The sequence below is a fragment of the Lissotriton helveticus genome, chromosome 11 (assembly GCF_964261635.1).
Source record: "Lissotriton helveticus chromosome 11, aLisHel1.1, whole genome shotgun sequence".
Classification (NCBI taxonomy): domain Eukaryota; kingdom Metazoa; phylum Chordata; class Amphibia; order Caudata; family Salamandridae; genus Lissotriton; species Lissotriton helveticus.
In genome coordinates, this window is record NC_136072.1 from 1,207,701,559 (window position 1) to 1,207,726,118 (window position 24,560).

General features: G+C 47.9%; 1 protein-coding gene across 2 annotated transcripts in view; it reads left to right on the forward strand.

Annotated features, from left to right (window-relative positions):
- Positions 1-24,560, forward strand: part of LOC144791642 (uncharacterized) — a 237,662-nt gene that overhangs the window by 85,430 nt on the left and 127,672 nt on the right. For both annotated transcript variants that reach the window (XM_078666367.1, XM_078666368.1), the window contains exon 2: positions 13,238-13,279. In XM_078666367.1, the coding sequence (XP_078522493.1) occupies positions 13,238-13,279 (42 nt within the window). The remainder of the gene's footprint in view (positions 1-13,237; positions 13,280-24,560) is intronic.

Genomic DNA, 24,560 nt, shown 5'->3' on the forward strand with positions numbered 1-24,560 from the left:
GGTCGCACTGACCTGTCCCCAGCCCTCAGGCACTGTCCCCACACTGACCTGTCCCCAGCCCTCCGGCAGTGCCTGGTTGCACTGACCTTTTCACAGGCCTCCGGCACTGCCTGGCAATTCTCATTTGTGCAATAAAACATGGACTCCTGCATGTTCCCTAAGTGGATTTCAGCAGAGTTTAAAGGATGAAAAATGGCAGATAAATATTTTGATCAGTGGCGATGCTAAAAGGCAGTTGAGAGCCACGCCCAGCTCTGTCAAGACTCTACCTGGGTTCCACCACCAAACACATTGAATATATCAAGAGGCAACGACACTGAAAAAACAAGCAACGGTAAATGCATTAGGTTTCGCCTGGGGGGTGTGGTAAATAAATAATTAAATACCGGTACTATTTTTGAATACATTAATAATAACAGATAGCTCAATAAATAAGAGGCAGGATCCGAGGAATCTGAGTCGAACGGGCTTTATTCAGGCAAAAGGGAAGGGACAGAATCGGGACAGCCTGAAATAAAATAGAGAGGCAGCTGCAACGTTTCATCAACAGTACAAGGTATATATAGTAAAACATCACAATTACATTACATACAGTAGGCGTAACTAGTGACAAGCGTAAGATAAGAAGACATGGGCGTGAAAAGAAGGCGTGCACAGGGCGTGCACGTAGACATGTGATGAGAACGTCACAGAAATGTCATGAATGGGCGGAAACATGGAGGGGGCTACCTGAGCAGCTGGGACCTTTAACCTAGTGGTGCGCGCAAACGGGCAATGACGTGTTACCGGGGAGAGCTGGGGGCTATGACTTCTGCACTAGAAGAGGAGACTAAAGTCTGCGGTGTCAGGACGACATGTACCTATAGCATATCTGGTATCTGGTGTTTGGAGTACATGTTGCTAGAATCTAAAAGTTATCAGGGCAAAGGCTACTTGACACTAAGGCTGGTGCATGCATATATTCTACATGTATTGCGTGTGCTATGAATCTTCTATGAATATTAATACAGTAATGCTCTTGCATGGAGACAGAAAGACTAGACTATAGCTGAAACTGTTTATGCGGTTCAGTAGCTTAGGAATGCGAAGACGGAGAGCTGAACTGATAACTAGAGGCATAACATATTCTTGGCAGACAGGCAGGCAGAGCCAGGCCGGGCACCGCGCTGCTTGGCAGGAAGTAAGTGAAGGGTCAGGGATGCAGGTGGGGGCTGCATTGCTCCTCGGAGTGGGTTCAGGAGACTGGAGCTTGAATCTGGTGTCCGGGCCCTTTGAGGCCTAGAAACGGGGACAATGCGGTGAATTAACGTGCACACTGTAAAACGTGGCAACATAGGCCTAATACTCGTTGCTTTCACGAGAACTGGAAACTGGCATACTAGAGTTGGACACAACTATAATTGCGTCTTTTAATCGATCATAGGGGGATACATGCATATCGATCATGCACATATAACATAGGATGGGGAACACGTAGGCACATATAACAAGGCAAAATTCAATTTTCCTCATTCCCTCCTTGTGCCCTACGTTTCCATCAGGAAACATCAATATTCATGATACCATCTATCTGTTCATAGAGCATCATTTGCTCGTCTCGAATTGTCTTGGAACGGGACTTAGGACTAGGAATACAAGAGGTAGCACACAAGCCGCAAATCGCAGGGCCACATTGTAAACCGAGACAGCAACTGAATATGATCATTACTGCTATACCTAGGAATGACAATACTTTCCATCCCCAGGCAGATATGATACTCCAGAGCCAACCGGACCATGTCCAGGTGCCTGGATTCTGGTGTAACTGATGGGCAATTTTATGGAGTCTGGTTATAGCTGAATAAACAGACGGCGCGTTATTAGGAATGAAAATGCAGCAACTAGATCCGATGACTCTACAAGCTCCTCCTCTATCGGCCAGTATGACGTCAAGGACGAGACGATTTTGGAGCACGACAAATCTCATAGCAGATTGCTCTTCAGTTAAGTTACCTAGAGCGGAAGTAGTCTCATTCACTACTGCTTCAAGGGTTCTGCTTAGCCTACGTATTAACTTACTATTCTGGACAGGACCTATGAAGAAAGAGACATTTATTGAAGTCTTGATACTGTTCTAAGGCAGTTTCAGTTTGATCGACAATTGGGGACTCGATCTCCCTTCTATGTCTAATGTGTACTAGATGTGTGTTTCTGTGATAATCGGATGGGGCTAGAAAAACTGGTGGCAGTAGGAAGGCAATGTAACAGGTTCCATCCCAATCGAGGGGCAGACGAACATATGCGGTCTGACCACAAACAAAATAAGAATGACGTGAGGCTTTGAAAATAGATTTCCCACTGTCACTATACTCGACCACAGTAGTACAATCACTATGACCTACATGTGCGGAACCATTCTTTCTGACACATAATTCGCCTTTAACTGGTAGAACTGAAATAGCAGGCAAATCTGGAGTAGTCTCGGACTGAACATTCAAAACCATGAAATTCGAGGAATAATTACCTAGATCATATACTTCATTTTCTAGATCTAACCCTGTTCTATGGGAAAGTCCTTCCTTGTCTGGGAAACATGTTCTATTCAGAAGGGACATATCATTTGAGGATGACGTTAACGTGGACCATGCTCCACACGAACCATTGTGCGAAAATGGATAGGGAAAGAGTGGCAGAACTCCCTTCGGTGTCTGGAAAGGGGGGAGTCGACCACACACCCAACAATTAGTGGCATTGCTGGTCTGGTGTGAATAGTGTAGCATTCGGATGAAAGTATTATTACGCATAGCAAGACGATAGGATAACTCGTGAGGAGGCAGGTCACTAAAAGTGTGCTCTACTGTAACATTAGAAAACATATGTACATGTGAAATAGGAAAACATAAGTGTAAGGCATAACTTATGCAGGTAACCATAAGACTCAGAAATATCAGAAAAAACAGAGTAATAATACATCTACTTCGAAGATTCTTTTGATAACGTATTCTCTTAGTTTTGACTAACTCTCTCACTGTGTGGGTCTATCTCATACATGTCAGGAACCTGTCTAACCGTTTCACCCGAGAGGGACTTAGACAATTAAACTGGCTGACTTACTAGACCGGAGCTTATCTTTATACTCCTGCTGCGGAGTTTTCTCTAACCGGGGAAGTTTAGATTCAGTGTCTGGGCAGTCCTTGAGAACGGGGCAGTCTTTGAGAAAAGTCTTTGGTTTGAGTCCATGGAATTTCTTTATATGACTGGAATGCAGCCTACCCTTCTTTCCTTCTATCTTCACGGCAGTCCTGGTTGAAAGTAGTACTAGTCGGGGCTCCTTCCAGCGGGGCTCCAGCGGACTTGAACGATCAAAATTCCTCACAAGTACTAGGTCGCCTGGTATGACCTCATGCGGTTTCACTTCGGTGTTGTCTGGAAAAGCAGCGGCAACCTGTGAACGACAAGATTGTAGTGCAGACATCAAGGAGGCTAGGTAATCTGTCAGCATATTACTGTCAACATCTGTAATTGTACGTGGTCTAGGTGTACCCCACATATTTGGGGGACGACCGAACACTACCTCATACGGAGATAGACCTGAACGGGAATGAGCGACCATTCTCATATAGAAAAGGGCGACTGGCAGTGCTACCATCCAATCTACACCTTTCTCTGCGCATACTTTGGCGATTCGGATTTTCAGGGTCTGGTTATGTCTCTCTACGAGACCGGCTGCTTCAGGATGTCGTACACAGTGGAACTTCCACTGGTACCCTAACAGAAGGGATACTTGTTTCATGAGCTCGGATGAGAATGGCTGACCGTTATCTGAATACACGACCCTAGGCAATCCATAGCGGGGAAAATACTCACGAACCAACTGCCTGGCAGTGGTCGCAGCTGTGTAATCTGGAACTGGATATGCTTCTGTCCACCTGGACAAAGCGCATACAACTACGAGGACATACTTGAAACCTCGACATCGCTCCATCTGAATATAATCCATCTGGAGGACTTCAAAAGGGTGGTCAGGAGGATGGAATCCACCTTGTTCCACCGGGACACCTTTACCTGGATTGAACTGACAACAGATCATGCAGGTACGCACTTTCTGCTTGGCTGCTGCTCGTAAATGCTTGTTGAACCAGAGGTTCTGGATGCTGTCTAACATGGCTTTTTCTCCTAAGTGTGCTGGACTATGTGCGGTGTTAATAATGACTTGAACCATAGAGTCGGGGAGAAACATGTGGCTTTTCCCTTCGTCAACCATCCTTGATCTGTCTGGACCCCTCCTTGTTCAGACCATTTCTTGATTTCATCGGGAGTAGCATGTAACTGTATATCTATTACGTCTTGTGTAGGGTCCTTAACTGTCATACAAGTAGTCTGATCTGGAATGTCTGTCTGTGTCGTGTTAACTGGAATGTCTGGAGTCTGAGCTGTGAGCTTGGCTGTTCGATCTGCTAGATCGTTACCCTGGGAAATGATGTCCGTGACTTTCGTATGTGCCTTGCACTTCATGATGGCGATAGCTGTCGGTAAATGTATTGCATCTAACAGAGCTTGAATGAGGGGGCCATGCTGAATCTTGGTTCCATGAGAAGTCATAAAACCTCTTTCTTGCCAGAGCACTCCAAAGTCGTGTACGACTCCGAATGCATAACGTGAATCTGTGTATGTTAACTTTCAGGTTCTTGGCACGTATGCAGGCTTGGGTCAGAGCGACAAGCTCTGCTGCTTGAGCAGACAGGGTGTCAATACGATGTGTTTCTATAACTTCAGTTTCAGTAGTCACTGCATACGCGGCTACTAGTTCTCCTGTACTTGTTCTCATACATGAACCATCCACATAAAGTGTCAGGTCGGGATCAGGTAATGCAATGTCTGTCAAGTCTTGTCTTGGCTTTGTCATGGTGTTAACAACTTCCACACAGTCATGTGTGGCAGGATTTGAGGTAATTGACGGTAACAGTGTAGCGGGATTTAAAATGTTGCAGCGTCTGATTTCAATGTGTGGCTGAAACAGTGTCAGTTCATAACCTGTTAAACGTGCAATTGTCAAGTGCTGAGTCTGTGTTCGGTTTAAAAGAACTTCCACGGAGTGTGGAACTTGTACTGTCAGGGAGTGTCCTAACACTATGGAATCACTTTGTCTGATAGCTAGAGCTGTGGCTGCAACTGACTTGAGGCACGCAGGCAGAGCCTGGGCCACCGGATCTAATGTGCTAGAAAAATAAGCACAGGGCTTGTATTGTCCTGCTTGATCTTGTGTGAGAACAGATAATGCAGTACCATCACGTTCAGTAACAAAAAGTGTAAAAGGCTTACTGTAGTTTGGTGTTGCTAGAACAGGTGCTTGGCATAAAGCTTTCTTTAACTCATTGAAAACAAGTGTATGTTCCTGGGTCCAAGGGAGGACAGTCGATACGGCTGCCTCCTGTCGTTAACTGTATCAGTGGCTTGGCTAGAAATGCGTACTGAGGAATCCATTGTCTGCAGTAAGAAGTGAGGCCGATAAAAGCTCGTACCTCCTTCTGAGTCTTGGGCTGTGGAAGATGTGCTATTAACTGGATACGGTCAGGTGTCAAAAGCCTACCCCTCTTGGACAGTAAGTGTCCAAGGTAGACCACTTGCTGGACACAGAATTGCAATTTGGAAGGGGACACCTTGTGCCCCATCTCGGCCAGAAAATACAAGACTGTAAGTGACGCACGTTCGCAGTCACGTTCAGAACGGGCTGTGATCAATAGATCATCGACATACTGGAGCAGAGTCAGTTGGCATGTGAATATTGTCTAGTTGTCTTTTAAGTGCTTGACTGTAAATGCTAGGACTTTCTGTGAAACCTTGAGGTGCTCGTGTGAATTTATAGCTTCTTCCATTTAAACAGAATCTGAAAAGGAACTGGCTGTCTGGATGAATGGGGACACTAAAGAATGCGTTCTTGAGATCGATAACAGTGAAGAACGTAGCTTCGGAATCAATGGCTGTCAATAGGGAAGAAATATCTGGAACCACTGGGTACTGGGGTATGATGCATTTATTAAGTTCTCGAAGGTCAATCACTAATCGATAAACTGGAGGTGCATTTGGATCAGTACGTTTCAGAATCGGAATGATAGGAGAATTACATACATTGGAGTCAGTTTCTACAACTACTCCTTGAACAATCAGCTCGTCAATAATTTTGGATAAGGCTGCTACAGCCTCAGGTGGCAATTTGTACTGTCTGATTCGTGGTAATACAACACCTTTCTTCAGAGTGACACGATGGGGTGTGATGTGCATACAACCTACATCAGTTGGACCTTGCGCCCATAAATGCTGTGGTACATTCAATAATCTTGGATCAAAATCACGTAACACATAATGACCTTTAAAGTCTCTCAGAAAGTCGTACCCCTTCTGGGGAACAACATATGACGGCTCCTAATTCTTTCAGGGTTTTAATACCTAATACATTTTCTGGACAAGATTTCGTGAGTAACAAGTCTGTAGTTCGGGACAATGGACCAACTTCTAGAGTAACTGGTTTCGATATTTCATTAACAATAGGCTTTCCTGAAAATCCAAGGGAAACATTTCTAGAGCCTGAGAGTGGAGCCCCTGGAACCTCGTCATGACTGATGGTAGTCCTACTTGCCCCTGTATCAATCAGAAACTTTCTGTCTTTCCCTAATACTTGACTATGTACATAGGGACCCTCTTGATCTACAGGAATCTCGATGAGGCAAGCCTACCTCCCTAGGCTGTTTCATGAATATGGCTGATAATCTGGATACTCTGACTGTGCGTACTGGTACATCTGCTGAGTAACGTGTTGTGTTGCAGCTATAGGCTGCGGTACTGTAACTGTCTGTGGTGCATTCTGCGGTGGCTGGGAATTCTGTGAAACTTGTTCTTGTTTAGGCGGACGTGGTCTCTCTTTCGTTTTACCAGTAGCTATGTTGTGTTTCAGAACTGCACATTCGTTTATATAATGACCTGGCTGTTTACAGTAATTGCATGTCCCTTTAACGGGAGCTGTAGGATGACTGGCTTGATTCGTACCCCTCTTCTGACTGTCTTGCGGAACAGATTGTGCAACTAGTACTTTCATTTTCGTGTCTTTCATACGTCTCCTTTCGTGTTCCTGCTCTTCCCTAATTCTGTTCTGGTGGTACTGGAGCATCTGGAGCATCTGTGACGGAGTATTAGCTTGCCAGGTACTTTCGACTTTCAGTACTCGATTTTTAACTTGTGGACTTGAATTCTCGACTAGTTTGGTAACAAAAAGATGGGGATACGATTCACTACTTGTTTTCAGACCACTATTAATAATGAAACATTTCTCGAATCTAGAATAAAAATCACTAGTATCTTCGTCTTGTTTCTGTTTACAGGCTGAGATGGCATCCCAATCTTCCTTTTTCGTGGCTAATAATCTTGGCAAAACTTGTATCAATAACTCGGGCAATGCTTTAGCTTTATCCCCAAGACCGGTACCTGGTACTCGTGTATTATCTTCAGTTTCTAATGCGGTCCAATCTATCTTTTTCTCTCCCACCTCCCATTCTTTTTCTTTGAGTTTTTCATATGTGCCCGCAGGCAACAGGACCTTTAGCATTTTAATGATATCAGGATACGTGTATTCTCCCATACGGAGCATGTCCTTTAATTCACGGTGGAACCCTGCTGGATCTTTATCGTGACAGGGAATTAACTTCTTCATTTCCAAGAGTTCTATTTTCGTGATTGGGGTGTAGACAAATACTCGTTCTAGGCCACCCCCCTCTACCTTAACTGGATGTACTTCTCGTAACGGATTCTGTCTGTCTATGTAGAATGATTTTCTTTCTGGGGGTGGAACGGGAACAAAATGTGGATTCAGAAACGTTCGGTATTTGTGGCGCTGTTCTAATATGACACTAATTAAATCGGTACCTAGACCTTTCCATCTATTTAGGAGTAACTCGTTTAATACATCATGTAGAGGACCTGGATCAGAATGCTGATCCTCATACAGTGTAATGAGGTGCTGGATCATATACGTACCCACCAGACGCTGCTCGGCTGGGGGCAGTTTCAGAAACGTTTGGGCCACTATTTCATCTGGAAACGTGGTAGAATCACTAGTCCATCGGACTGCTGATCGGGCTAGTTCTTGTTAATGCATGGTACTAAGCTCGCTATAACCTATTCGTGATTTCAGAATTTGATCGGTGGCCTGGAATACTTGTTCAAGAGAACACTGTTCTGGTACTGGAGGAGGAAAAACTTTCTTGTAATCTAGGCGTGAATGTCGGTCGGAAAGTCTAGTTCTACCTACATACGCTATTCTGGAGGGATTCTCGCTGTCTACCTCTTCATTAGAAGAGTCATACTCTTTCTCGGTTTCTCTTTTTGCTTTCTCTTTCTGGTGTATACTTATAATTTCCTTACGAATTTTCTTGTACATACTGTCTACACTACCTTGTGTCTTGTGTTTTCCCTCGGCTATATTGTCACTCCACTTAGTCAGACCTTTCATCTCTTCTTTATCTTTATCAGGATAATCTTGTTCTCTTATTAAACAGTTAATCAAGAACTGTAAAATCATATGTTGAGTCTCGGTTTTTCTGTATGCCATAGCTTCGTGAATACTTCCTGGATTCTCTCCTGTACGGATAAAACGATATATTCTGTCTAGATGTTCCCTCATATCGGGCAGGGTGGCCAGAAAGGTGGCAACCCGTCTTAAACGTAATGAATATATTACCATGTGATCTTCGCCTGGGACTGGATCATATATACAGTCAGTAAGAAGTCGCTTGAGGTCTGCGTGTGTAGCCAGTTTTGGCGTACGCTGTAACGCTGCGTCATGCGGCGTCAGTCGTCTTACTTGAGGCGGGGTGATAGGAGCACTTCCCCACACTGCTCCTGAACCAGAATCGTCGGTTAATACTGGACGTGCTGGTAAAGTGACTGGAAAAGCGGGTACATTTACTGTGGGCTGGTATGGGGGTACTGTCACATTAACTTGGCCCCCGGGACCAGTGGCTGGAGGAACAGGAATTACATTATTAACAGGAGGCTGTGGGTGAGCAGGCGGAATAGGGTTTGCATATTCTGGGACTGTGTCGTCCAAGTAGGACGAGAGAAAAATTTCAGCTGAGGTCGGTTTATGACGTAGCTTAATCGGGACCAATGGTGGCGGTAAATTACAGGGTGCTTCCGGGGTTGCTTTCGGCAAGCCCTCGGCAAGAAGAGGATACATACCTTTAATAAGGGCATTTCTCTGTCTGTCTGACTGTTCTGCTCTAACTCGTTCACCTTCTTCTATTAATTCCCTTTCTTGGGCTTTCTCTGAGGCTTCCCTACTTAGTTCTGTTTTTCTGAATTCTTTTTCGGTTCTTTTATGAGATTCTTTGCGCCATAACTCGATGGCATCTTTCTGGGACTGTCTGGCTTTCTTTTTCCATAACGCTTCTTCTACTCGCATGATGCACTCGGCATCCCATGTACCTGATACAGGCCATCTATATTTCTCTTCAAGATCTTTAGTATAATCCGCCCATAAGTCTAGATATAATATGGCATCTAAGCCATGCTTGTGATACATAAAAATGTCCAGGACTGTCCCTAGGGGGGACAGGAACTGCTTCTTCGAGTAACCCTTTTCTGGTCTTTATCTGACAAAATTTCGAGAACAGAGGCATTTCGGAATTTTATTTGCGAACACAATACACAATAATCACAGTAATGAAATGGCAAACAAATCACTCATACCACGACACAGAAATACAGTAATAACAGTTCGAACAGAATACTACCTGATACACTGAAAACATAACACATGAATTTCTCGAGAACGGACTTACTAGAATTACTGGATGCACTGCTAAAACAGTGCAGAACATACCGGTCTCATAAAGAGACACGTCATACCGTATCCACCTAGGTGAATACTTCCGACTGGATCTGTGTACCCAAACCCATCGGACCAGGAACAAACTAATGATCCTGTCTAGATACTTCCCCCGCAACGGTACTCACCGGGAAGCAGAAACTGAAGGCCTCGGACTGGACTGCTACGACGTCGGACTACGAACTTCGGACTTCAGAAACAGGTGGGCCTCCGGATACCTCGGACCTTGCACTCTCGGCTTGGGCTCTGGTCGGGACGAACCACATTCCACACCGCCTCGTCTGGATGCCGGACCGCAGTTTCCGTCTCCTCCGTGGGCCTGAGGGAGACTTGAAGCAGAAATATCTGCACGTGCACGGTAGAGTTCCGTCACGGCTGCAGAGGGTCAGGGGGCCTGCGTTACATCGCCAGCGCGTGGGGAAGGGGCTCGTCCCTATTCGGGCGCCATTTATGTGGTAAATAAATAATTAAATACCGGTACTATTTTTGAATACATTAATAATAACAGATAGCTCAATAAATAGGAGGCAGGATCCGAGGAATCTGAGTCGAACGGGCTTTATTCAGGCAAAAGGGAAGGGACAGAATCGGGACAGCCTGAAATAAAATAGAGAGGCAGCTGCAACGTTTCATCAACAGTACAAGGTATATATAGTAAAACATCACATTTAAATTACATACAGTAGGCGTAACTAGTGACAAGCGTAAGATAAGAAGACATGGGCGTGAAAAGAAGGCGTGCACAGGGCGTGCACGTAGACATGTGATGAGAACGTCACAGAAATGTCATGAATGGGCGGAAACATGGAGGGGACTACCTGAGCAGCTGGGACCTTTAACCTAGTGGTGCGCGCAAACGGGCAATGACGTGTTACCGGGGAGAGCTGGGGGCTATGACTTCTGCACTAGAAGAGGAGACTAAAGTCTGCGGTGTCAGGACGACATGTACCTATAGCATATCTGGTGTTTGGAGTACATGTTGATAGAATCTAAAAGTTATCAGGGCAAAGGCTACTTGACACTAAGGCTGGTGCATGCATATATTCTACATGTATTGCGTGTGCTATGAATCTTCTATGAATATTAATACAGTAATGCTCTTGCATGGAGACAGAAAGACTAGACTATAGCTGAAACTGTTTATGCGGTTCAGTAGCTTAGGAATGCGAAGACGGAGAGCTGAACTGATAACTAGAGGCATAACATATTCTTGACAGGCAGGCAGAGCCAGGCCGGGCACCGCGCTGCTTGGCAGGAAGTAAGTGAAGGGTCAGGGATGCAGGTGGGGGCTGCATTGCTCCTCGGAATGGGTTCAGGAGACTGGAGCTTGAATCTGGTGTCCGGGCCCTTTGAGGCCTAGAAACGGGGACAATGCGGTGAATTAACGTGCACACTGTAAAACGTGGCAACATAGGCCTAATACTCGTTGCTTTCACGAGAACTGGAAACTGGCATACTAGAGTTGGACACAACTATAATTGCGTCTTTTAATCGATCATAGGGGGATACATGCATATCGATCATGCACATATAACATAGGATGGGGAACACGTAGGCACATATAACAAGGCAAAATTCAATTTTCCTCAGGGGGGGGAATTAAGTACAGAGGTGGTGGAGCAGAGTAATGAGTGCGGAGAGCATGGTGTGAGTCCTCTGTGCAAGAATGAAGGTTGATAAGTGTCTGAGTGCAGAGTGAAAGTGCTTCATTGCATGGGGATTTATGTGAGTTTGGTGCTGAATGAAAACTGTGAGGATGAGATGTTGCTCTGTCTAAGGTAAGATGTGCCGATGTTACTTCCTGGCTGTTTCCAAAGACGGGGTAGGGTTATACCCGAGTTTGCAGACCGAAGAAATTAAGCAGATGGAACTTTACCCCTTCCAAGATTAGCGTCTCGACCATAGCTGCGATCATGCAGAAACTATTTCATAGATTGAAATATGGAGTGAAAGTGTGTTGCGGTGTTCACCGAGGGTAAAAGCCAGTCTTCCAGAGAAGAGGCATTATGTGCTCAGTTTCCATGAGGGAGCCCACCAGGGTCTGCTTAAAAGGGTCCCCCGTGTGAGCGTATGTAGAGATTGAACCTACATGAAATCTTCCAAGTAGACTACACAAGATACCCAAAGATTTACAAAAAGAGTGGTTGAGATGTAGAAACCGCGTCCTTCACTTGTAGTGATTTCACAACTGCAAAATGTAACTATCCTGTAGGAATACAACTACACATTTTTTGGAAGGTTCCCCTGGTTGTTTTCACAGGGAGGGGGAGAACAGTGCAAAATAAGAGACCCTGTGGCTTGTTATTACTAAATAAGGTCAGAAATACTGACTAAAGCAAGACGTATGGGGGCGAGTGGGTCTGGGAGAAGTCCTAATTTGTCAATTAAATTGTAGTGGCAAATGAATATATAGAACACTTTTCTTACTGTCTACCCAAAATTAATAAAATTAACAAATTCACCAAAGATATAAGAAATTTATGTAAAAAACAGTTTGATACCTCCCTTAGGGGTTACAATCTAAATTATTAAAATGCGGAGTACTCTAACACGGAGGAGCAGGGAGGCCGAATTAATCCACAAAGGCTTAAGAAAAACAAGAAGCAATTTTAAATTCCAAGGCACCAGACAAGTGATCCAATTATTCACATCGGCCACATAAAAATGAATACATAAACTCGCGATTCCGAATTGACGAAGGGATCCTGAGCCCTTTTGAAACTGACCCGAGAGCAAATTACGGTGGCTCCTCCGTGTCTAACTACTTTACGTAGTTGCCTCATCACAGGCACCACATGATCATAAGAAACAGATGTTTACAAGTTTCCAGTCGTTCTAGAATTTTTTTAAATTTAAATAAAAGCTTCAAAAATTCAGATTACAAATCAAATGTCAAAATGTCCTGGGAAGGTGTGACTATTGTAAACGTACACCGAAACGCCGCGTCGACTCTGTTTTGACTTTTTTATCACAGATTTTTCACTATGTGGAAGATTCATTTTAACGCATTTTAATAATTTAGATTGTAACCCCTAAGGGAGGTATCATAATAAACTGTGTTTTTTACATACATTTCTTATGTTTGGTGAATTGTTTAATTTTATGAATTTTGGGTAGACAGTAAGAAAAGTGTTCTATATATTCATTTGCCACTACAATTTAATTGACAAATTAGGACTTCTCCCAGACCCACTCGCCCCCATACGTCTTGCTTTAGTCAGTATTTCTGACCTTATTTAGTAATAACAAGCCACAGGGTCTCTTATTATCCTGTAGGAATGCAATTACAATTCAAAGTAACTAATGTGCAGTCTAAGAACTAATCAGTATTTGATATTGTTGGTAGAACTATTAACCTTTCTCTTCTTTTTAATGCAGGTGGAATCAACGAAGCCTTTACACTCAACTGGAGCAACACAGGTAAGTTTCCACTTATTATTCTAATTATTTAAACCTAAGACTCTTTCAAAAATGTCATTCTCTAAAAGAATCCTCAATACGAAACATGAGTGCTATTTGGGGTCTGAGCAACGGAAGCAAAGTTTTGAACTACTACGTAGTGTCTTTACATATTTTGAAGTTTGCTCCCAGGGCTGTACTTGCGTCACTGGAACTGTCTTGACTAATCTTTCAACTCTGGAAAGAAGCTGCTGGTGCAAGGACAGCTCGTGAATCTTCTGCCTCAGAACTCCTTTGAAAGGAGCTGATAGAGGACTACAGACGGTTTAACAAAACAAATTCACTAAACTACACTTTCTCTGGACGAAACGCGGACTGAGCAGCAAGCACTGCTACAACAGTAACGGTCTGACTGTGCCTGGGTCTGACTGTGCCTGGGTCTGACTGTGCCTGGGTCTGACTGTGCCTGGGTCTGGCTGTGCCTGGGTCTGGCTGTGCCTGGGTCTGGCTGTGCCTGGGTCTGGCTGTGCCTGGGTCTGGCTGTGCCTGGGTCTGGCTGTGCCTGGGTCTGGCTGTGCCTGGGTCTGGCTGTGCCTGGGTCTGGCTGTGCCTGGGTCTGGCTGTGCCTGGGTCTGGCTGTGCCTGGGTCTGACTGTGCCTGGGTCTGACTGGGTCTGGGTCTGTCTGGGTCTGACTGGGTCTGGGTCTGACTGGGTCTGACTGGGTCTGACTGGGTCTGGGTCTGACTGGGTCTGGGTCTGACTGGGTCTGGGTCTGACTGGGTCTGGGTCTGACTGGGTCTGGGTCTGACTGGGTCTGGGTCTGACTGGGTCTGGGTCTGACTGGGTCTGGGTCTGACTGGGTCTGGGTCTGACTGGGTCTGGGTCTGACTGGGTCTGGGTCTGACTGGGTCTGGGTCTGACTGGGTCTGGGTCTGACTGGGTCTGGGTCTGACTGGGTCTGGGTCTGACTGGGTCTGGGTCTGACTGGGTCTGGGTCGGACTGTCTGGGTCGGACTGTCTGGGTCTGACTGTCTGGGTCTGACTGACTGGGTCTGACTGACTGGGTCTGACTGACTGGGTCTGACTGACTGGGTCTGACTGACTGGGTCTGTCTGTGTCTGTCTGGGTCTGTCTGTGTCTGTCTGGGTCTGACTGTGTCTGTCTGGGTCTGACTGTGTCTGTCTGGGTCTGACTGACTGGGTCTGACTGACTGGGTCTGACTGACTGGGTCTGACTGACTGGGTCTGACTGACTGGGTCTGACTGACTGGGTCTGACTGACTGGGTCTGTCTGGGTCTGACTGACTGGGTCTGACTGTGTCTGTCTGGGTCTGTCTGGGTCTGACTGACTGTGTCTGACTGGGTCTGACTGTGTCTGTCTGGGTCTGACTGTGTCTGACTGTGTCTGACTGACTGTGTCTGACTGGGTCTGACTGACTGTGTCTGACTGGGTCTGACTGACTGTGTCTGACTGGGTCTGACTGACTGTGTCTGACTGGGTCTGACTGACTGTGTCTGTCTGGGTCTGACTGACTGTGTCTGACTGTGTCTGACTGACTGTGTCTGACTGTCTGGGTCTGACTGTGTCTGACTGACTGTGTCTGACTGTCTGGGTCTGACTGGGTCTGGGTCTGACTGGGTCTGGGTCTGACTGGGTCTGGGTCTGACTGGGTCTGGGTCTGACTGGGTCTGGGTCTGACTGGGTCTGACTGGGTCTGACTGGGTCTGACTGGGTCTGACTGGGTCTGACTGGGTCTGACTGGGTCTGACTGGGTCTGACTGGGTCTGACTGGGTCTGACTGGGTCTGACTGGGTCTGACTGGGTCTGACTGGGTCTGGGTCTGACTGGGTCTGACTGTGTCTGGGTCTGACTGTCTGGGTCTGACTGTCTGGGTCTGACTGTCTGGGTCTGACTGTGTCTGGGTCTGACTGTGTCTGGGTCTGATTGGGTCTGACTGTGTCTGACTGTGTCTGGGTCTGACTGGGTCTGACTGTGTCTGGGTCTGACTGGATCTGGCTGGGTCTGGGTCTGGCTGTGTCTGGGTCTGGCTGTGTCTGGGTCTGGCTGTGTCTGGGTCTGGCTGTGTCTGGGTCTGGCTGTGTCTGGGTCTGGCTGTGTCTGGGTCTGGCTGTGTCTGGGTCTGGCTGTGTCTGGGTCTGGCTGTGTCTGGGTCTGGCTGTGTCTGGGTCTGGCTGTGTCTGGGTCTGGCTGTGTCTGGGTCTGGCTGTGTCTGGGTCTGACTGTGTCTGGGTCTGACTGTGTCTGGGTCTGACTGTGTCTGGGTCTGACTGTGTCTGGGTCTGACTGTGTCTGGGTCTGACTGTGTCTGGGTCTGACTGTGTCTGGGTCTGACTGTGTCTGGGTCTGACTGTGTCTGACTGTGTCTGGGGAGGCGCGTGGGCGGAGCTGTCTGGGGCTGGGTGGCATGCGGGGCTGGTGGTGTTGGGGCTGCACATATGCAGGGGTCGCAGTGCACGGGGCTGGCGGCGTTGATGGGGCTGTAAATGTGCAGGGGTCGCAGTGCATAGGGCTGGCTGCGTCCGGGGCTGGGCTGGCGGTGTCTGGGCGGCGTGCAGGGCAGCGCCTGGGCGGAGCGGACTGTGCCCGGGGCTGGTGGCTTGCTGGGCTGGTGGTGTTGGGGCTGTAAATGTGCAGGGGTCGCAGTGCATAGGGCTGGCTGCGTCCGGGGTGGGGCTGGCGACGTCCGGGGCTGGCGGCGTCCGGGGCTGGCGGCGTTGATGGGGCTGTAAATGTGCAGGGGTCGCAGTGCACAGGGCTGGCGGCGTCCGGGGCATTGGCCGCGTCCGGAACTGTAAATGTGCAGGGGTAGTGGTGTCCATGGCTGGCGGTGTCCATGGCTGGCGGTGTCCGGGGCTGGCGGCGTTGATGGGGCTGTAAATGTGCAGGGGTCGCTGTGTCCATGGCTGGCGGTGTCCATGGCTGGCGGTGTCCATGGCTGGCGGTGTCCAGAGTTGGCAGTGTGCAGAGTTGGCAGAGTACACGGTTGGAAATTCGTGCAGGTGCACAGGGCTGACAATGCCCAGAGCTGACGGTGTAGAAGGCTAGCAGCGTGCAGGGCTGGCAGCGTGCACAGGGTAAATGCACAGGGCTGGCACTGTAATGGGCTGAGAGTGCACATGGGTGGCAGCGTTTAGGGCTGGCGGTGCACAAGGTAAATGAGCAGGGCTGGCACTGTTATGGGCTGATAGTGCACATGGGTGGCAGTGCACACAGGTGGAAATGCCCAGGGCTGGCAGTGTGCATGACTGCATGTGCTCTCAGCAGGCTGGGCTTGCGTCTCTATGGCCGTTTCTGTTGAAGGCTACCTGTCAGCACAGGGTCCCCTGCACCCTCCAAATAATTCGAGCTTCCGGTGCACAGACAGATTAGTGCACAAGTGGAACAGTCTGGAGGACTACAGTGCAGCTAATGCTCAGGGCTGGCTGCACAGTGCTCTTGCACAGGGAGACTTCAGTGCAGCGCTACCTGTACACATAGCTAGCATAGTGCAAAGCTGCCTGTAAGGCTCAGTGCACAGAACTAGCGGTCCATGACACCTGCTGTGCATGGATCTGCCTCTGTAACAATGCTCGAGGGCACACCTGCTTCCTGGGCTACCGTGCACAGAGCTAACACTGAATGCACAAACTCACAAAAGCACAGAAGAGCAGCCGTGCACGGGATTGCGAGTGTGCAAGAATGAGTGTGCACGGCACCCTGCAGGACTGTTTACATGCACAGGAGCTGTCCTGGCTCAGACAGTACATCTCTTCTAGCAATATGGCGGCCTTTGCACAAGGTTGTTAGTGTGCAGTGTTGCCAGGGAACCCTGCTGCCTGCAGTACTGGGCAGTGCTTGAAATGGGAAAATAGAAGTGCAGGCACCTTGTACCAGAGTATCTGCTTGTTTGAGAAGTGCCGGCACTCTCCAATTCAAACTAGTACATCTCTCTTGAGAAGAGCCGGTGCTCTCCAATTCAAACTAGTACATCTCGCTTGAGAAGTGCAGTGCTCTCCAATTCAAACTAGTACATCTCTTTAGAAGAGCAGGTGTCCTCCAATTCAAACTAGTACATCTCTCTCGAAGTGCTGGCACTCTCCAGTTCAAACTAGTACATCTCTCTCGAAGTGCTGGCACTCTCCAGTTCAAGCTAGTACATCTCTCTCGAAGTGCCGGTGCTCTCCAGTTCAAACTAGTACATCTCTCTCGAAGTGCCGGTGCTTTCCATTTCAAACTAGTACATCTCTCTTGAGAAGTGCCGTGCTCTCCAATTCAAACTAGTACATCTCTTGTGAAGTGCCGGTGCTCTCCAATTCAAACTAGTACATCTCTCTTGAGAAGTGCCGGTGCTCTCCAAGTCAAACTAGTACATCTTTCGAAGTGCCGGTGCTCTCCAATTCAAACTAGTACATCTCTCTTGTGAAGTGCCGGTGCTCTCCAATTCAAACTAGTACATCTCTCTTGAGAAGTGCCGGTGCTCTCCAAGTCAAACTAGTACATCTTTCGAAGTGCCGGTGCTCTCCAATTCAAACTAGTACATCTCTCTTGAGAAGTGCCGTGCTTTCCAATTCAAACTAGTACATCTCTCTTGAGAAGTGCCGTGCTCTCCAATTCAAACTAGTACATCTCTTGTGAAGTGCCGGTGCTCTCCAATTCAAACTAGTACATCTCTCTTGAGAAGTGCCGGTGCTCTCCATGTCAAACTAGTACATCTTTCGAAGTGCCGGTGCTCTCCAATTCAAACTAGTACATCTCTCTTGAGAAGTGCCGGTGTTCTCCAATTCAAACTAGTACATCTTTCGAAGTGCCGTGCTCTCCAATTCAAACTAGTACATCTCTTGTGAAGTGCCGGTGCTCTCCAATTCAAACTAGTACATCTCTCTTGAGAAGTGCAGGTGCTCTCCAATTCAAACTAGTACATCTCTCTTGAGAAGTGCCGTGCTTTCCAATTCAAACTAGTACATCTCTTGAGAAGTGCTGTGCTCTCCAATTCAACCTAGTACATCTCTCTTGAGAAGTGCAGGTGCTTTCCATTTCAAACTAGTACATCTCTCTTGAGAAGAGCAGGTGCTTTCCATTTCAAACTAGTACATCTCTCTTGAGAAGAGCAGGTGCTCTTCAATTCAAACTAGTACATCTCTCGAAGTGCCGGCGCTCTCCAGTTCAAACTAGTACATCTCTCTTGAGAAGTGCAGGTGTTCTCCAATTCAAACTAGTACATCTCTCTTGAGAAGTGCCGTGCTCTCTAATTCAAACTAGTACATCTCTTGTGAAGTGCCGGTGCTCTCCAATTCAAACTAGTACATCTCTCTTGAGAAGAGCAGGTGTTCTCCAATTCAAACTAGTACATCTCTCGAAGTGCCGGCGCTCTCCAATTCAAACTAGTACATCTCTCTTGAGAAGTGCAGGTGTTCTCCAATTAAAACTAGTACATCTCTCTTGAGAAGTGCCGTGCTCTCCAATTCAAACTAGTACATCTCTCTTGAAGTGCCGTGCTCTCCAATTCAAACTAGTACATCTCTCTTGAGAAGTGCAGGTGCTCTCCAATTCAAACTAGTACATCTCTCTTGAGAAGTGTCATGCTCTCCAATTCCAACTAGTACAGCTCTCTTGAAGTGCCGGCGCTCTCCATTTAAACTAGTACATCTCTCTTGGGAAGTGTCATGCTCTCCAATTCCAACTAGTACATCTCTCTTGAGAAGTGCAGGTGCTCTCGCTCTCAAAATAAGTGCCGGTTCTCAGTACTGGACAGTACCGGCCCATTTAAAGCACTGGTTCTGGGTCGGTTACAAGTTTGGGTTCACCCCTGGCTAAACTGAAGTGTTTTGCACGTTGACCCCTTGGGTCCTGTGAGGGGTAAGCACCTTGAAGATGCGCTTAGTAATCATAGCGCCTTGAAGGAGTTTGCTCAAGGTTCACCACCCTAGTGCTGGAGCATGAAGTGTCACAGCGAGGTGGACTGTCTGTGGCCAGAGGAAGCCACTGAGACCGGACCAGGGCTGGCTTTAGGGCAGTGCGACTGGTGCGGCCGCACCGGGTGCTGATCTGGAGGGACGCACTGACCCCAAGGGGAGGGGGCGGCTGTGTTGAACAATAACTTACCATGGGAAGCAACTGCTGCAGAGTTCCTTGTGCTTCCAGCTTTCAGGCAGTAATGTCAAGATAACTCTTGTGGTTAATGTTCCTGCTAGAGAGAGAAATGGAGTTTTGTCTAGTGGCAGTTTTGACTCGCCATAAAGTAGCAGTGGGATAATATCTGCATTTGCGGATAGCTGAGTGGATTTGTAAAACCAGCCGTAACCAGTGCTTTAAAACAAAGAAATGTATGTGAGAGGAGTTATGGAGAGATGAGGGGCACTTTTGCTGGATGGTACAGAAGGAATCCAAGGTGGTCCTTTTGCCAAAATCCTTTCTGCACCAGACCCCAGCGCTAAAGCCGGCTCTTGACCAGACAGGAAAAAAGCCCTGGCGTGAGGCCCAAACCAGCCGTGCAAGGCACTGATCACATACTACTTGGAGAAAGCATGTGCGCTCTCCCGTTCCTGGTCTTTGACCCTGGAGATGACCATGGATGGGCCCTTGAAGAGTCCCTGCGGTGCGATGTGTAAGATGGAGGCTGCTCCGTGTGGGGTGGTCGCAGCCTGGGCCCTGTAGAGTCTGTACGCAGTGCGCCAGTCCATTTTAGAAGTGTCCATTAAAAGATGCATCACACCCTCCCGCTACCTCTCATAATGAATGAATGATTGTTTGCCACCATGAAATGGCTCCATCAATGCTTTTTAGGAATTACTTTGATCATGTATTGTCAGAGGTTGGAATTGCACATGGCGGTCTATCCGCAACCAGATAGTCAGCCAAACCGACATGCGCACTTCAAAATAAAGTGGCCACTCCTCGTTGTGGCCAATCAGCAGCAATGACGCACTGGCCCTGTCCTGCCCTCACGCTCCGTTCGGCAGAGAGTGAAACATCGAACTGTTGTTAGACCTGATACTCTTCAGGTACTCTTCTGAACTTTTTGCTTTTTCCTCCTGGGTTTTGCTGATTCTATGTTTGTAGCCTCAGGGCTCTGGACACTTTCCTTCTGTCCATGCAGTGTGAAAGTGTGCGCGCCCTTCCTGCACATGTCAGGAGTTGGTGCTTACCTGATGTTTTTCAACATGTCAAGCCTGCCTTTCCGTGCCTGTGGGTGCACACTAACACCCATGTGGTTGTTAAATGTGTCAGGTCTGCCTTTCCGTGCCTGTGGGTGCACACGCACACCCATGTGGTTGTTAAATGTCAGGTCTGTCTTTGCGTGCCTGTGGGTGCACACGCACACCCATGTGGTTGTTAAATGTGTTGGGTCTGCCTTTGCGTGCCTGTGGGTGCACGAGCACACCCATGTGGTTGTTAAATGTGTCAGGTCTGCCTTTGCGTGCCTGTGGGTGCACACGCACACCCATGTGGTTGTTAAATGTGTCAGGTCTGCCTTTCCGTGCCTGTGGGTGCACACGCACACCCATGTGGTTGTTAAATGTGTCAGGTCTGCCTTTGCGTGCCTGTGGGTGCACACGCACACCCATGTGGTTGTTAAATGTGTCAGGTCTGCCTTTCCGTGCCTGTGGGTGCACACTCACACCCATGTGGTTGTTAAATGTGTCAGGTCTGCCTTTGCGTGCCTGTGGGTGCACACGCACACCCATGTGGTTGTTAAATGTGTCAGGTCTGCCTTTGCGTGCCTGTGGGTGCACACGCACACCCATGTGGTTGTTAAATGTGTCAGGTCTGCCTTTGCGTGCCTGTGGGTGCACACGCACACCCATGTGTTTGTTAAATGTGTCAGGTCTGCCTTTGCGTGCCTGTGGGTGCACACGCACACCCATGTGGTTGTTAAATGTGTCCGGTCTGCCTTTGCGTGCCTGTGGGTGCACGAGCACACCCATGTGGTTGTTAAATGTGTCAGGTCTGCCTTTGCGTGCCTGTGGGTGCACACGCACACCCATGTGGTTGTTAAATGTGTCAGGTCTGCCTTTCCGTGCCTGTGGGTGCACACGCACACCCATGTGGTTGTTAAATGTGTCAGGTCTGCCTTTGCGTGCCTGTGGGTGCACACGCACACCCATGTGGTTGTTAAATGTGTCAGGTCTGCCTTTCCGTGCCTGTGGGTGCACACTCACACCCATGTGGTTGTTAAATGTGTCAGGTCTGCCTTTGCGTGCCTGTGGGTGCACGAGCACACCCATGTGGTTGTTAAATGTGTCAGGTCTGCCTTTGCGTGCCTGTGGGTGCACGAGCACACCCATGTGGTTGTTAAATGTGTCAGGTCTGCCTTTGCGTGCCTGTGGGTGCACACGCACACCCATGTGGTTGTTAAATGTGTCAGGTCTGCCTTTCCGTGCCTATGGGTGCACACGCACACCCATGTGGTTGTTAAATGTGTCAGGTCTGCCTTTCCGTGCCTGTGGGTGCACACGCACACCCATGTGGTTGTTAAATGTGTCAGGTCTGCCTTTCCGTGCCTGTGGGTGCACACGCACACCCATGTGGTTGTTAAATGTGTCAGGTCTGCCTTTGCGTGCCTATGGGTGCACACGCACACCCATGTGGTTGTTAAATGTGTCAGGTCTCCCTTTGCGTGCCTGTGGGTGCACACGCACACCTATGTGGTTGTTAAATGTGTCAGGTCTGCCTTTGCGTGCACACGCACACCCATGTGGTTGTTAAATGTGTCAGGTCTGCCTTTCCGTGCCTGTGGGTGCACACGCACACCCATGTGGTTGTTAAATGTGTCAGGTCTGCCTTTGCGTGCCTATGGGTGCACACGCACACCCATGTGGTTGTTAAATGTGTCAGGTCTGCCTTTCCGTGCCTGTGGGTGCACACTCACACCCATGTGGTTGTTCACGCAGCGTACACCGGCCAGCACACAAGTCGCACCAGGACACCAGTACAGCAAGGCCGGGCGGTGGGAGCCGCGCGAGGGACTCGCTGTCCCGAGAACCACCAGCCAGCCCCGCCCCCCGCATATCACCTGCATTCCCTGGCGCCCCGCGGGACGCGCGCGCGGCGCCGGGCTAAGCTCGGGCAAAGGGCGGGCCATCTAGGGCCATCTGGGGCCGGGCTACCCCCCTGACATCTAGAATGGGTTAGCGTAAACAGCAGTGTAACGGTAGCAGGAAGGGAAAAAAGCCGAGGTCCCAAGGAAATCCGAATGAATTATCTTATTTAACATCTGCTGTGGGGTTATTAAAGGAAATTGCAAATGCTGGAAGGGAGTTGGGCGTGGGCAGCGCTGCAGTAGTCCCGATACAGTTGCCCCAGTGTTGGACCGGACTCGGAGCATACCGCTAGAGCTGAATATTGTGATTATTAAACCACTCACACCAATCATGCCCATTGTTGAAGAAACTGGCCCATTAGTGGTGGTAGATGGACATGGGGTTAAAAGCCTGGAGACGACCCTACAATAGCCATCACGCAAGCGCAGGCAGGCTAAAAAATCTACTAAGAGACAAAAACCTGCTGTTGCTGCCCATTGTTTGGACCCTAATATTAGAAAATATGTTGGGGAAATGGTTGAGGAACTGTTCAGAGCACATCTGGAACCTGCATTAGTGGCCATTGCAAAAGACATTGTGGACTCAATACATGTGTAGCAGGGCTGGAAAAGAAATGTGATAAAACGGATGTGTTTTTGAAACAGTGTATAGGCCAACAAGGAAGCCTAAACCAGGTCCAAGTAATCCATACCGAGAAACCTAGAGCCGAGACTTCTTGTAAAGAGAATATGCCCACTAGGGATAAGCCCTCAAACATCCGCAGAGCTCCTACCACTAATATAGATGGGGTAGGGTATACTAATCACGGAGCTGGCGACATCAGGGTATCATCTTTACATACAGCTATTCATGATTGTCGGCAGTGCTTTGCTCTGGAGCTACTGCCTGAAGCAGCCCCATTAGTAGCGGTTTTTACAGGGGTTTCCCCTAAGAAAGGGCAAGAAGGAATCAACTCAGGATCTTCTGAAGTTAGCTAGTCACTGGTGTGCACATCACAGCACAGGAGGCTCTGACATTACAAGATCTATTATAATGGCAAGGCGAGTTGATTGGGTTGGGCGTCGTCCCAAAAATATCCTTGGTGATTGCGTGGTTGTGAACTTTAATACCCGGTTCAGTGCCGAGAGATTATTTTGGGACACCTCGGAGCTGGATAGCACAGGCTTTAGACCGGTTCCTCTGGGCTATTTTTACCCACCAGCTAGGCCATACACAAAGAATCTGATTGAATACGGGCCACTGTCTACGGGCCACTGTCTACCCGGGGTAGTCTGCTGAGGTCTCCACACACAACTGAGGAGAACGACCAGAATAGGCTACAGGTGGGATAAGCACACAGAACCGAAAGGGTTCTCCAGGCTATCCTACCAACTAACTCACCCCTGCACCAAGCAAACATGGAGATAGGTCTCTCAAATCTTTTTTCTCCATTGTCTCATGGATTCAAACGATTGGCAACCCGCTAATACTCAAGTCCGAGTGACCCAGATGGGGGGCTAAGCAGATAACACCATGTAGGATTCTGAGCTGGAATGTGGCGGGTATTGGGTCCAAGAGGTCGGATGACCTATGGCTGGATTTTGTGAAACAGTATGACATCATTGCTTTACAGGTAACGTGGGTTGCTGCTAGTAGTTTTAGTATGGCTGGTTACTTAAGCTATGTTATCCCAGCAGTTCGAGGTACTGGTGGGAGGCCTAAGGGTGGTCTAATTTTCCTTTTTTCCCCTGAATTTGGTAGGTGCTGTTAAACTTGACCTGGATTCAAATATTCTGATGCTAGAGTGGTGTGGGATCTCTTCACAGAAGCTTCTTTTAATTACTTTCAAATATTCTGATACTAGAGTGGTGTGGGATCTCTTCACAGAAGCTTCTTTTAATTACTTTCAAATATTCTGATGCTAGAGTGGTGTGGGATCTCTTCACAGAAGCTTCTTTTAATTACTTTCAAATATTCTGATGCTAGAGTGGTGTGGGATCTCTTCACAGAAGCTTCTTTTAATTACTTTCAAATATTCTGATGCTAGAGTGGTGTGGGATCTCTTCACAGAAGCTTCTTTTAATTACTTTCAAATATTATGATAGAGTGGTGTGGGATCTCTTCACAGAAGCTTCTTTTAATTACTTTCAAATATTCTGATGCTAGAGTGGTGTGGGATCTCTTCACAGAAGCTTCTTTTAATTACTTTCAAATATTCTGATGCTAGAGTGGTGTGGGATCTCTTCACAGAAGCTTCTTTTAATTACTTTCAAATATTAT